Source organism: Hippocampus bargibanti, linkage group LG19, assembly GCF_051943395.1.
Source record: "Hippocampus bargibanti isolate YZ-2025 linkage group LG19, ASM5194339v1, whole genome shotgun sequence".
Lineage (NCBI taxonomy): Eukaryota > Metazoa > Chordata > Actinopteri > Syngnathiformes > Syngnathidae > Hippocampus > Hippocampus bargibanti.
This window is the reverse complement of record NC_142752.1, coordinates 6,300,230-6,310,975: the sequence shown is the minus strand read 5'-3', so window position 1 is coordinate 6,310,975 and position 10,746 is coordinate 6,300,230. Positions and strand designations below refer to the sequence as shown.

Here is a 10,746-nt window from a genome sequence, read left to right as displayed (position 1 = left end):
TCTTTTTTGAAACTGTATGAACAATGTGGTCATAACCCAAAAGCTCGTTGAATACAGCGGTGGTGACAATATGAGCCACTAGAGGGCAGGAGAACTCCTCCTTGACAGTCCATCGGTGTCGAAGATGACGTCGCTTCCGCTGGAAGCCACAGCTACGGACAAACATGTCCGACATTTATTTCCGATAAAAAAGTACCAGCATAAAAACACATTATATCTTTTTAAGATTACATTACTATGGTTTATTTGAATGTTATAAATTGAATCTTAAAATTAAAAAAAACGAAAGACTTACTTGCGTTCAAAAACGTACCTTGAATAAACCACTGCGACGTAAGGCGTCAGCGATGCGTTCGCTCATTGGCTGGCAGGGTGTGATTCGCCCCGCCTACCGGAACTCGTGACAGCAGCCAAAGCAAAATAGACGGCGGCCACGAACTCATCCTAGCTCCAGTGCCAAGCTCCTGTTGACACCGTGACCTGTTCCGTGGCAAGTAGAAATTGGCCATGGAAACCAGACAACAAGGTCAGTTAGTGTCTCCTCATATACGCACTTTAATAGATTGTTTGATTTTGAAGATCACCCGCACGTACACTTTTTTTAATGGACTTGCTCTTGCTAGTAGCTTCAACGAACATGCGTACGGCACCAAATATACAATGTTACAGTATACCCACGATAAAGTGTTCTGCCCAAAAAATAATTAAATGTTAAATTTGACAGATTTGTCCTCCTTCGATTTGTAAATAGCGATAAGTTAAACCAAATGCAGGTGGAATTGATTTGACGTAATCACGTGCGACCACTTGACGTCACATTTAATTGGCCGGAAATGATTTGTGGCTTTTTACAAATTTAGTAACTTTTAATTTGTCAATGTAAACAATGTTTAAGTGACAAAACAAAATCGAACCTTATAAATAATAAAATAAGCTTAAATTGGGTTATTCGGTATTCCTTAAGATCCCTTTAAAATGAGCTGTCATTCAACGTTGACACATGTCAAAAACGAATGTGATTGACACCTGCCAAATTTGAATGAATGAGAGAAGGCTTCATAATTGTGGACAAACTTGCTATTGTCTACACTTTTGAGTACTGGGTGTATTTATGATGACTGGTGTGAAACCACATCCACTCAACTGTCAATCAAATTTAAGTCCATTGACATAGAATAAGTGATGCTAGTTGGTCTCAAGCTAGCACCCATGTGTTGACAACAAAGTGGCCATGACAATGGACTATCTAAAAATATAGATTTTTTTTTAATTTTAGGCATAGCTAGGTTGTTAAAGGTGTTTATTTTGTTTGAAAACTATTTATTATGGATAATAAACTACACTTTTTCTTCATTTATCAATGCCATAATCTTACAGTGACAGGCAATACAGTTGTATTGAAGGACAATGAACCTGTGTATCCTGTAACTACCTGTTGCTATTCACCCAACATAATACTAGACTTATATTTCCCTAAACGGTACAAGATTTCACATTGAGGATGTTTTTAAATTGCAACAAGATCAGTTGATGAGAAGGTTTCTTCAGCCGTCATCTGTACAAAAGTGAACTTTTGTACAGATGAAGAAACCTTCTCATCGATGGACCACTCCTGTACGACTGAGAGCTTACACAGACGTATAACAAGATCAGTTGTGACATTTTTGTTGGTATGGAAACAGAAAACTGGACGGACTGGTTTTTAGTACCCTCTGAGCATGACCATTTCCTTGTTGAAGCTGTGACTAAAAATGAACCTTAACCAAAGCAATTGGATCATTTTCTCATCAATTTCTGTCACTGTACTTTGTATTGGTGAGATCGAGTCAGCCGCAAGCAGGGCACAGTTTCTTGATCCACTTAGGTAATTGCATTCCACTTATAAGAGACTCCCTGTTTGCTGGCAAAGAATTTGTCATCTATCTCTTTTAGTTTTTGTTTTTGTTTTTATTTATTTATTTAGAATATGCACACTTTAGTCCTGCACTCTGGTTTCTGTATAATCATTGCCTCTTATTTAGTTTCAACACATGACCCACATAGAAATCTTGTGATCAGAGAGGTATTCAAGGCCACACGGAAAAGAAAAAAAAATGCAGAGAGGGGGTGTGAGACAAACAGGTGCCCTGGGGAAGTGTGTAACGCGGAGCGAAACCGAGGCTGAAGTCCCAAATTAATTTGCAGCGCAGCCGCTTTGAGGCAACGCGTGCGTGCGTGTGCGTGCGTGTGCGTGTGTGTGTGTGTGTGTGTGTGTGTGTGTGTGTGTGTGTGTGTGTGTGTGTGTGTGTGTGTGTGTGTGTGTGTGTGTGTGTGTGCGTGTGCGTGTGCGTGTGCGTGTGTGTGTGCGTGTGCGTGTGTGTGAGCTACATAATCCATGTCTATTAATCTGGATTAGAGACGGCCGCTCATGATGTAACAGTTTGTCATTCAAACACCAAAATGCGCTCAATGACAGACAGCAATGTGTCACATGATCATATGACGGCATGCGTGTGCCCGGCAGGTTTTCTTGACTCTGAGCCGCTGAGGGAGGCGGGCGAGCACACGACGTCGGACGTCAACCTCAGCAACTCCATCATGACGGAGGAGGAGAGAGAGGAGATCCAACTGGAATTAACCAGAGTACGTACGGTCAAACCTTGGTTTTTGAACATCTCAGTTTTTGTCCAATTCAGTTCATAACTAAAAATTTTGGGTTTTTTATGACCCAGTATTCAACCGAAATTCAGTTGTGAGCACACCGGAATGCACCACTCGACTACCTTCCTTCCGCTTCCCTCTATGTCACTTCCTTATATGTCACGTCCTTGTGTCGTGCCTTCCTCATTGTGACCGACGCATTTGTATTGTTGAATAAAGTTTATTTTTTTTTCCAAAGGGGAAAAAAAACCTCTTTGGCTGCGATCTCCACAAATCGGACGTTATGCTTGTAAAACGTTCCATTGTGAGCAGGCGTGTTTGTATTGTTCAATCAAGATAAAAAAAAAAACGGATATGTCTGGTTGAGATCTCCGCAAATCAAACTGTTATCCTCGTGTATCATTACATTATTAGCAGACGAATTAGTATTGTTCAAAAAAGCTTTTTTTAAAAAGCAGAAGTTGTTTTCCAGATTTAGAACTGATTACATTTTTTACATTGTTTCTAATGGAAAGTGCTGTTTCGATTTTCAAACAAATCAGTTTTCAAACAGGTTTCTGGAACGCATTATGGTCAAAAACCGAGGTATCACTATACTTAAAAAGACACACACAAATACCATGTTACATTGTAGGGAGGCGGGTGTCACCATGTTTGTTTGGATTATTCCACCATGATGTCCCTGAACCACTGGTGGAAAGACGCTTTGATCCTCTCCTCTTTCATCTAGAACTGCTTCATGTCATCACAAAGAGGGTACAGCAAGTCCTGAAGAATGAATGTCCCTCTGTGTCTTTGTAGGTCATATTGTCTCTATGCTGTCATATTATTTGTTATTTAGATTTTTTTTAATTCTTTTGACTTCAAGACGGCGCCGCGAGAGTGGCTGCCTTTCCAGCAGCTCATGTATTTTGTTTTTCTACTTTCATTCCTTTCATCACTTTGCTGCTGTGAAATGTAAATTTCTCCACTGTGAGACTAATAAAGGCATATCCAATCCAATTATAACTTCCTGGTTGATTGATTTATTGATTTTATTTTGTCCTGGCATAGCTGGAGGATGAAATCAGCACACTAAAGCAAGTGCTGGCGTCCAAAGAGAAGCGGCACGGCGAACTGAAGCACCAACTGGGCATCACTCCTCTCGGCGAGCTCCGCAGCAACTTGAGCCGAGGCTGGATGGATATGCAGAGCTCCACCGCGTAAGTGCAAATGGAACGCACACACAAATATACATCTCCTCATCAATAATGAAGCACAGTGACCACATAGGTTTCGGGTGACATCAACGCTTACCCCAGTGTATTTCGTTTGCACCGACATGCCATAATATTAAAGCTATTTTTACTGCGCGTTTAAAAAAAATAATAGTGAGGAAACCCCCTGTGTCTTCTTCTCTTTGCAGGTACAAGAGAACATCTGAGACTCTGACCTCAGCGGGACAGAAGACCACGGCGGCCCTCAGCACGCTCGGCAGTGCCATCAACAGGAAATTTGGAGATATGAGGTGCCCCGCAATACTTTTACATACATAAATTTACACTCGTTGAACAAGTGAGCGCTTGATTCAACTCCACTGCCCGCTCTGCGCCACATTTGTTGACACATCTGAATTTTTGCGTCAGTCTTTGCCCAAACTCATAAACCTTGCCATCTCCTCTTAGTTGTAGTTATTTTGAGTCTAGTTTCGTGAAAACAAATATTCTCGGAATTCATAAATTCACTGTCAGTGCATGTTCAATAAACCAGACAGTCGCATTCTTCATCCCAAAAATAACCATGGCTGAAGCACATGTGCCGAATGACTACAATTTAAGCTAACGGTGCTAATTTGGTTTCAAGGTCATCACGCCCCATGTCACTCCCCTCCCGGTTTAAATGCCGCTTTCACTTCTCCATCCGGCAGTGACAGTAAATTAATTTTTAATCGACCGTTTGCATTTTGGTATTGCCGTGTGAAGCTAACGGCTGAGCTAATAACCAAGCAAGCATAAAACTAATCGCACAGAAGCATATTTAGCATGTATTGAATCAGGGCCGGGCTTGTTATCGGCCTGTCTCGTGTCTCGATCTGATAAAACAAACAATGTTGTTCGTACAGCATGGCCGGTCTACAATTACTATTTCCTCAGAGGTACGTGTGTGCATGTGTGATTTACCAGGCATGTCTATTTTTTTAGTCCTGAATGCTGTGTATTTTTTAATTTATTTTTTTGCCTGATCACCAGACACAACACATAATGAGGGATTCACGGCAAACGTGAATTGCTACATTTAAAACCTCAGTGTGCAGGCGTGTGCTTATCTGTCAATTCTAATGTGTGTTTAACTACTACCTGCTGTGCTCATCTTAGATTCTGCTTTGTAATTTTGTTTTGACAAACCTCCATTTCTCACTTGATATTTAAAACTGTTTACATTTGCATTTTTAAAATCAATTTAGTGGTATAGCGTAGAACTGTTCAATGAAACATTCACATTTTACCTTCCTCTTGCGTGCTGCCAAGGTCTGGCTCCATAGGGTAAGCTGCTTCATTTACATTGTTTAACGTCATATACGGTGCTCGTTTCTTGAAAGAAAATGTTGCGAAACTTATTGGGAGCGGCTGCAAAATGATTCTTTATTTATTTTAATGTACATCTCTGTATTATTTGCCCCACTTCTGCGTTTGTGTCTCTGTGCTAACCGCTAACACCGATGTGAGATCAACTAATCCTTAACTCCTCTCTCTGCGGACAGCTACTCCATCTCACACTCTATGAGCATGCCTGCCATGAGGTAATTGTTTGCATATATATTTGTCTGAATTTGCATTTGTCAGATAATAAAATTTGCCTTGTAGAAATGATGACTGCACAAATTCAACACAAATTACCTTTGACCATTTTCAGCACCGCATACTATTGACTGTAGTTTTTTTTTTAGCATTGATGATAGTGCTAATATACAAGATGTGTCCTGCCTGGTCCAGTTTGGTGATCAGGGGGTCACCATAGCAACAGGAGATGCTATTGCAAACTAGCCCGGCTTCAATTAAGATGACGTTTGCAAACGTGTGTTCATTTTTGTTCATATTTAATACACAGGGTGACCCAAAAAGATGCGTACCCATGAAAATTTCAATTGTTTCAATTCAATTATTTTTCGGGAGGGTGACCCAAAAAGATACGTCCTACTGAGTACCTCACTGCAGCAATGTTTTCTCCTCCGAATGAGGGGTGTGTAAAAGTGATTGACAACTTTGTCAGACAAGTACAGGTTTGCTTGCAACGAAATGCTGGACATTTAGAACACATCTTGGGAAAGCCATAAATTGACTAAAAATTGACAGATATAGCTGAAGCTCTGGCGAATGGTCTTCCATAAACTGAATAATGTGTGGTTGTAATTTGAAATAAATTGTTTTTTTGTTTGTTTGTTTTTTTTCATTTAAAATTTTCAGGGGTACGCATCTTTTTGGGTCACCCAATATATATATATATATATATATATATATATATATATATATATATATATATATATATATATATATATATATACAGTAAAGTCTCGTTATATCGATATTCAAGGGAGTCCGAAAAAATATCGATATAACCGGGACTATCGATATATCCGACCCTGTTTGCATGTAATTTTCTCCGTGCGTGCATAGAAATAGTATCGATGTAACCGGGACTATCGATATATCCGATATCGATATAACGAGACTTTACTGTATATATATATATATATATATATATATATATTATTTTTTTTTATCTTTTCCAGAAACTCTCCCAGCTTCCGATCGTTTGAGGAGAAAGTTGAGAGTACAGTATCAAATATCAAGGTATGTCCAAATACACAATTCATCATACAGATCATAGAATAACTGGTTGAATATCATTTTCCTTCCTTGGACATGCTTTTACCTCATTAAACCAGAATTTTAAATTACACTGCAAAAATGTGCGTAAATTAAATAAAACGGCGCTATTTTTTTTTCTTCTTTGCCTTCCCAAGACTAAAGTCGGAAGTCCTGGGGCAGGAGGAAGCTTCGAGGACGTCCTCTCTTCCACGGCGAAGGCCAGCTCACAGGACACTCCCACTAACAACTTGACGGACACGCCCGAGAGGTTGGAGTAGGAAACAGTATTCATGTTTGCGTCATTTTTATCGCAACATGTGACAGTAAATATTAGTATTATATAGAGAGTACAGACTGTATGTGATGGGTTTCCATAATTGTCATTATACAGTTCCCGCGTCAATACTCCTCTCCTCTAAACAACACGAGTGGCCGCCTCCTGACTTTTTCAATTTGCTTCCTTTTGAACGGAAACAATAAACAATGATCATGCAATGTTTATTGGCTGCTATTATGAACGTTTAGAAATATTGCATATTAGCTAATTTAGCCAACTCCGCCTTAACATATCTAACATATTTCTCCTGAGAATTTGACTTTAATCTGGCAATATCATCATTGTTATATTTTATTTTTCTAATAGTAGACACTCCTTGGTTGATAATTGACCCAAAAAAATCAATTTTGATCCAGAATGGAATCGAAGCCGAGTTGTACACATTTGCCTTATAAACCTCCAATTTAAGGTGACACCCAGTACATGAATATTTATTCCGGTTCTACAGCATAAATACAATAACTCTCAGCTCGATAAGGGTAGTTGGACATTCTGTCACAATATTTTTAACCTGTTAACAAACCCACAAACCAGATTTCAGCTGACTTTACAATTTTGTCGTGTTGGGAACACAATGACGGTCCTCGATGTGTTGAGCAAAAGCAAGTACATATCAGGTCCCAATTTTTTTCTTATAATAAAACATTTTTCAAATACAAGACTCAAGGAACATTGTTTTCCCAGACGAGTGTTCATTTCACGTTGCAGCCTGTAGATGCTGTGAAAACTTGTAGAAAACGTTGTGGTCATGATGGGTGTTAAGTTGATTCCAAGTTGCCAGCGTTGTTTGGTTTGGTCATGCAACTTTTCCTCTCGTCATTCAAAGCACTGACCAGCTGGAGCACGTCGGGATGCTGGAAGCTACCTGCGAAATCACAAAATGATTGCCATCATATTTCCTCCTCTCGTTTCATGTGCGTGAACAAATTAAAAAAACGTCATCTCTAACCCCAAACAAACATCAGGCTCACCCTGAGTGGAGTCAAAAAATTCCTGGAGCCTCCCTGGAGTTCCCTCCAGCTCTTCGTATTCGTGTGCCTGCAGGATCATTTCGAGGCGGTCAAACTCCTTCACCAGTTTAGCTTCCACGCTGCTCTTTTGCTCGTATTCCTATGCCCCAAAACAAAAATAGTAATAAATAACATGTTTACATTGCTGTGCTGAGGACACTGATATCGGCATCAGTACAAGTGGTGTATTCATCTTCAAATAAATGTATCTGCGGAAATGGAATGTAATCCGACAAGATGCATGGAATTTGCTGTATTCATGTATATTAAACTTTATTCTGCCAAATAACCTAAAACAAAAATCATGTTTAGTTGGGCTCTAGTGAAGTTGTATTTTGCACAAGGTTCAAACTTTACCTCCCACAGTGCATATATCTCCTGCCTGAGGTTATCTGGCATGAGACTTGAAAGATGCCTCATGGCTGCCTAAAGGAAAATACTTTTTAATAAACAAAAACAAGCAACAATAGAGCATTGCTGCTCACTCAACCTCCTCCCGCAGGTGTTTCTCCGCTTTGCTGACATTGTCGTGAGGAGTGATGTCTCCCACAATGCACTCTGCCATGTCATGCACCAAAGCTAACTTAATACACCTAAGGAAAAGAAGAGATTATTATTTATAGCTTGCTCAAAGGAGAGAAAAAGTGTAAGTGAACCCACTTGTCCTTATCCACTTTAGGGTCTGTGATGAGCAGAGACATCAGGGCCATGCGGTACATGTGGTCCGACACACTTTCTGGGTCCTGTACATTCTTGTACACCCATCCTGTCCGTGGTACCCTCTCCAGGAAGGACAATCCCATTTTAAGTTTGTCATTCATCAAGTTAACATGATCATAAAAATAAATCACAAAACAATCAAATGAAATAGATGACACTCTGGTGATGAAACGTATTAATTTGAGCTGGTCGTAACAAGTTTTGCTCTGGATAACAAATATGTGAGTGGGGAACATGCTGGCATCGTTGAAACAGCTAATATCTTAACTTTTTAAAGTAACATTTGCCTAAACCATAGTGTTGATTGAGGGCGTTTGGGGGTATCAGATTTACAGTTGTCATTTAAACATGATATGTGTTGAAAACATTGTCGAATCTTCAATAATATATTTTAAATCATTTTATTCAGTCATACAATTTCTGAGATTGTAGCAAAAACTCTAAAGTACAACAAATGCCAATAAAACAACTATGTCAGTGTGTTTAAAGAATTGCACACGCATTACGTCAGTTATTGTGGAACAAATATTCAATTTTAAGTTATCTTACTTTAAGATGGCCGATTAGTTTTAAAAATTGGAGCATTTTCATCGCGTCCGCAGGGGCCGCCATGTCTTTTCTTCTTCTACGGTAAAAATGCACGGGAAATAGTGGAAAATACCACGCCGAAGAAGAAGCCTCAACCAGGAAGTGGATGCAAGCGGACGAATTTAAAAAGTAACGTACTTGTTTTCCCGTTTGCGTTTTCAACCCATCAAACGTCTTCCGCCATGCCGAACAAACCACCGAGACTCAAGCATATAGCTAAATCCAAGATGAAGAGTAACGTGAACGTGAGGCTGGCGTCGGAAGCAATGGTAAGTTGTCGTTTGTGACTGCTTCGTGTACGTGGCCAAATGGTTAGCTTGCTATTGTAATCGTATTTGTAGATGGAGCTCCTCACTGTGCTTTTCATCCAATCTTTGGCCCAAGAAGCAAAAGTCAAAGCGTTTGAGGAGAGATCTGCTACGATTCGGGCCCAGCACGTCAAAGCAGTCGCAAAGGTAATTCAGCAAGCTGCATAAGTACTCACTGTGTACTTGAGTAAGAGTGTAGATATGTGTGCAAAAATTCTTGATTAGACATATTTACACAGGCGCAGACAATGGGCCATAACATAAATATATGCAGACATTGTAATGCATTGAAATGATTATTGAGAAATATGATAAAGTACACGCAGTGCATACTGCGATGTCTTCGTACTGATTTATGCCTTTATTTTTTGGAATGCAAACAAATACGTCTTGCCCCTCAGCATCGATGTTAACTCACATTCACTTTGTTTCTTCAGAGAGTGCTGAAAAACTCCAGAGGATGAAGACCAGTTTTTATGATCACCGTTTCACCCCCGCCTGGAAGTGTTTATTAAGTCTGTTTATAAAATGATGTTTCTTTGTGATTCTTCATCTTTATTAAGTTCACAGAGTTGCTTGTTCTGCACCCACAAGGGGGACACAAACCAGTGTCTTATTGTGCCGGTCCCAAGATCAGATAAATACAGAGGGTTGTGTCACGAAGGGCATTCGACGTAAAAGCTTGCCCAAAACAAAAACGCAAATCAAACCTGTGAGGATGGAGGACACTGATTCACTGTGGTGACTCCTGAAAGGAAAAGAAGAAGAAATTATGATTTTTGCTTTAATTTTTAACCTCTGCTCCCCCCAACCTTAGAGTAGGGACCTATCATAGCAGTGTCAGGCGCCGCCATGTCTGGACATTAGGGATATATATAGAATATATAGAAGCATCTTGGATAAGAAGCGAAACGTCCGGCACCTTCAAAAAAAGTACAGATGACGGCTGAAGAAACCTTTTCATCGATGGACCACTCCTGTACGACTGAGAGCTTACACAGACATATTTAACTTTGTGTATATTCCTAATAATAAATTGACTGAATATCCTTCAATGGCTCAACTCATCTGTTTTATCTTGTGCATTTTGTTCGAGTGTGTCATATTTTCTGGTGATGTTTGAGGTCTAGCCGTCAAATGATAGAGTAAGTTTTTTTTCTTTGATATTTTCCAAATGTACTATACATTGTCCTCACATTGTGCCTTATGTGCCTTGACAGTGGAGAGCTGCACTGTCTGCTGAGCCGCCATACAACTACCCCCTTAACACCATCTAAAAGCGGCCTACGTTGCAA

General features: G+C 39.8%; 3 protein-coding genes across 8 annotated transcripts; 2 read left to right on the top strand and 1 right to left on the bottom strand.

Moving 5' to 3' along the window:
• The first annotated feature begins 383 nt into the window (after positions 1-383).
• Positions 384-6,983, top strand: tpd52l1 (tpd52 like 1). Of its 6 annotated transcripts, XM_089022095.1 has the most exons (10): positions 384-526; positions 2,504-2,622; positions 3,694-3,842; positions 4,046-4,147; positions 4,742-4,774; positions 5,148-5,162; positions 5,381-5,419; positions 6,410-6,470; positions 6,644-6,756; positions 6,880-6,983. In XM_089022095.1, the coding sequence occupies exons 1-10, from the start codon at positions 508-510 to the stop codon at positions 6,905-6,907; spliced, it is 678 nt and encodes a 225-aa protein (XP_088878221.1). In that variant the 5' UTR covers positions 384-507; the 3' UTR covers positions 6,908-6,983. The 6 variants fall into 6 exon arrangements, with proteins under 6 accessions (XP_088878221.1, XP_088878224.1, XP_088878222.1 ...); XM_089022098.1 differs by lacking the exon at positions 4,742-4,774; XM_089022096.1 differs by having other exon boundaries at positions 6,644-6,983.
• A 245-nt stretch (positions 6,984-7,228) lies between these two features.
• hddc2 (HD domain containing 2) lies at positions 7,229-9,202 on the bottom strand. The gene is made up of 6 exons (XM_089022102.1): positions 9,105-9,202; positions 8,496-8,617; positions 8,326-8,428; positions 8,193-8,261; positions 7,797-7,935; positions 7,229-7,690 (listed from the first exon to the last, which is right to left on the bottom strand). The coding sequence occupies exons 1-6, from the start codon at positions 9,165-9,167 to the stop codon at positions 7,584-7,586; spliced, it is 603 nt and encodes a 200-aa protein (XP_088878228.1). The 5' UTR covers positions 9,168-9,202; the 3' UTR covers positions 7,229-7,583.
• A 22-nt stretch (positions 9,203-9,224) lies between these two features.
• On the top strand, positions 9,225-10,506 carry cenpw (centromere protein W). Its single transcript, XM_089022103.1, has 3 exons — positions 9,225-9,412; positions 9,485-9,598; positions 9,889-10,506. Exons 1-3 carry the CDS (start codon positions 9,326-9,328, stop codon positions 9,913-9,915), a joined length of 228 nt encoding a protein of 75 aa, XP_088878229.1. The 5' UTR covers positions 9,225-9,325; the 3' UTR covers positions 9,916-10,506.
• Positions 10,507-10,746: the final 240 nt, after the last annotated feature.

Bases quoted from the DNA above. Each gene is read 5' to 3' on its own strand.
- cenpw (XM_089022103.1), top strand. From the start codon at position 9,326: ATGCCGAACAAACCACCGAGACTCAAGCATATAGCTAAATCCAAGATG. The intron at 9,413-9,484 runs GTAAGTTGTCGT...TCGTATTTGTAG, and splicing joins GGCTGGCGTCGGAAGCAATG to ATGGAGCTCCTCACTGTGCT. The intron at 9,599-9,888 runs GTAATTCAGCAA...TTGTTTCTTCAG, and splicing joins ACGTCAAAGCAGTCGCAAAG to AGAGTGCTGAAAAACTCCAG.
- hddc2 (XM_089022102.1), bottom strand. From the start codon at position 9,167: ATGGCGGCCCCTGCGGACGCGATGAAAATGCTCCAATTTTTAAAACTA. The intron at 8,618-9,104 runs GTAAGATAACTT...TCCTTCCTGGAG, and splicing joins AACTAATCGGCCATCTTAAA to AGGGTACCACGGACAGGATG. The intron at 8,429-8,495 runs GTGGGTTCACTT...TCTTTTCCTTAG, and splicing joins CCTAAAGTGGATAAGGACAA to GTGTATTAAGTTAGCTTTGG.
- tpd52l1 (XM_089022095.1), top strand. The intron at 3,843-4,045 runs GTAAGTGCAAAT...TTCTCTTTGCAG, and splicing joins GATATGCAGAGCTCCACCGC to GTACAAGAGAACATCTGAGA. The intron at 6,757-6,879 runs GTTGGAGTAGGA...GTCATTATACAG, and splicing joins TTGACGGACACGCCCGAGAG to TTCCCGCGTCAATACTCCTC.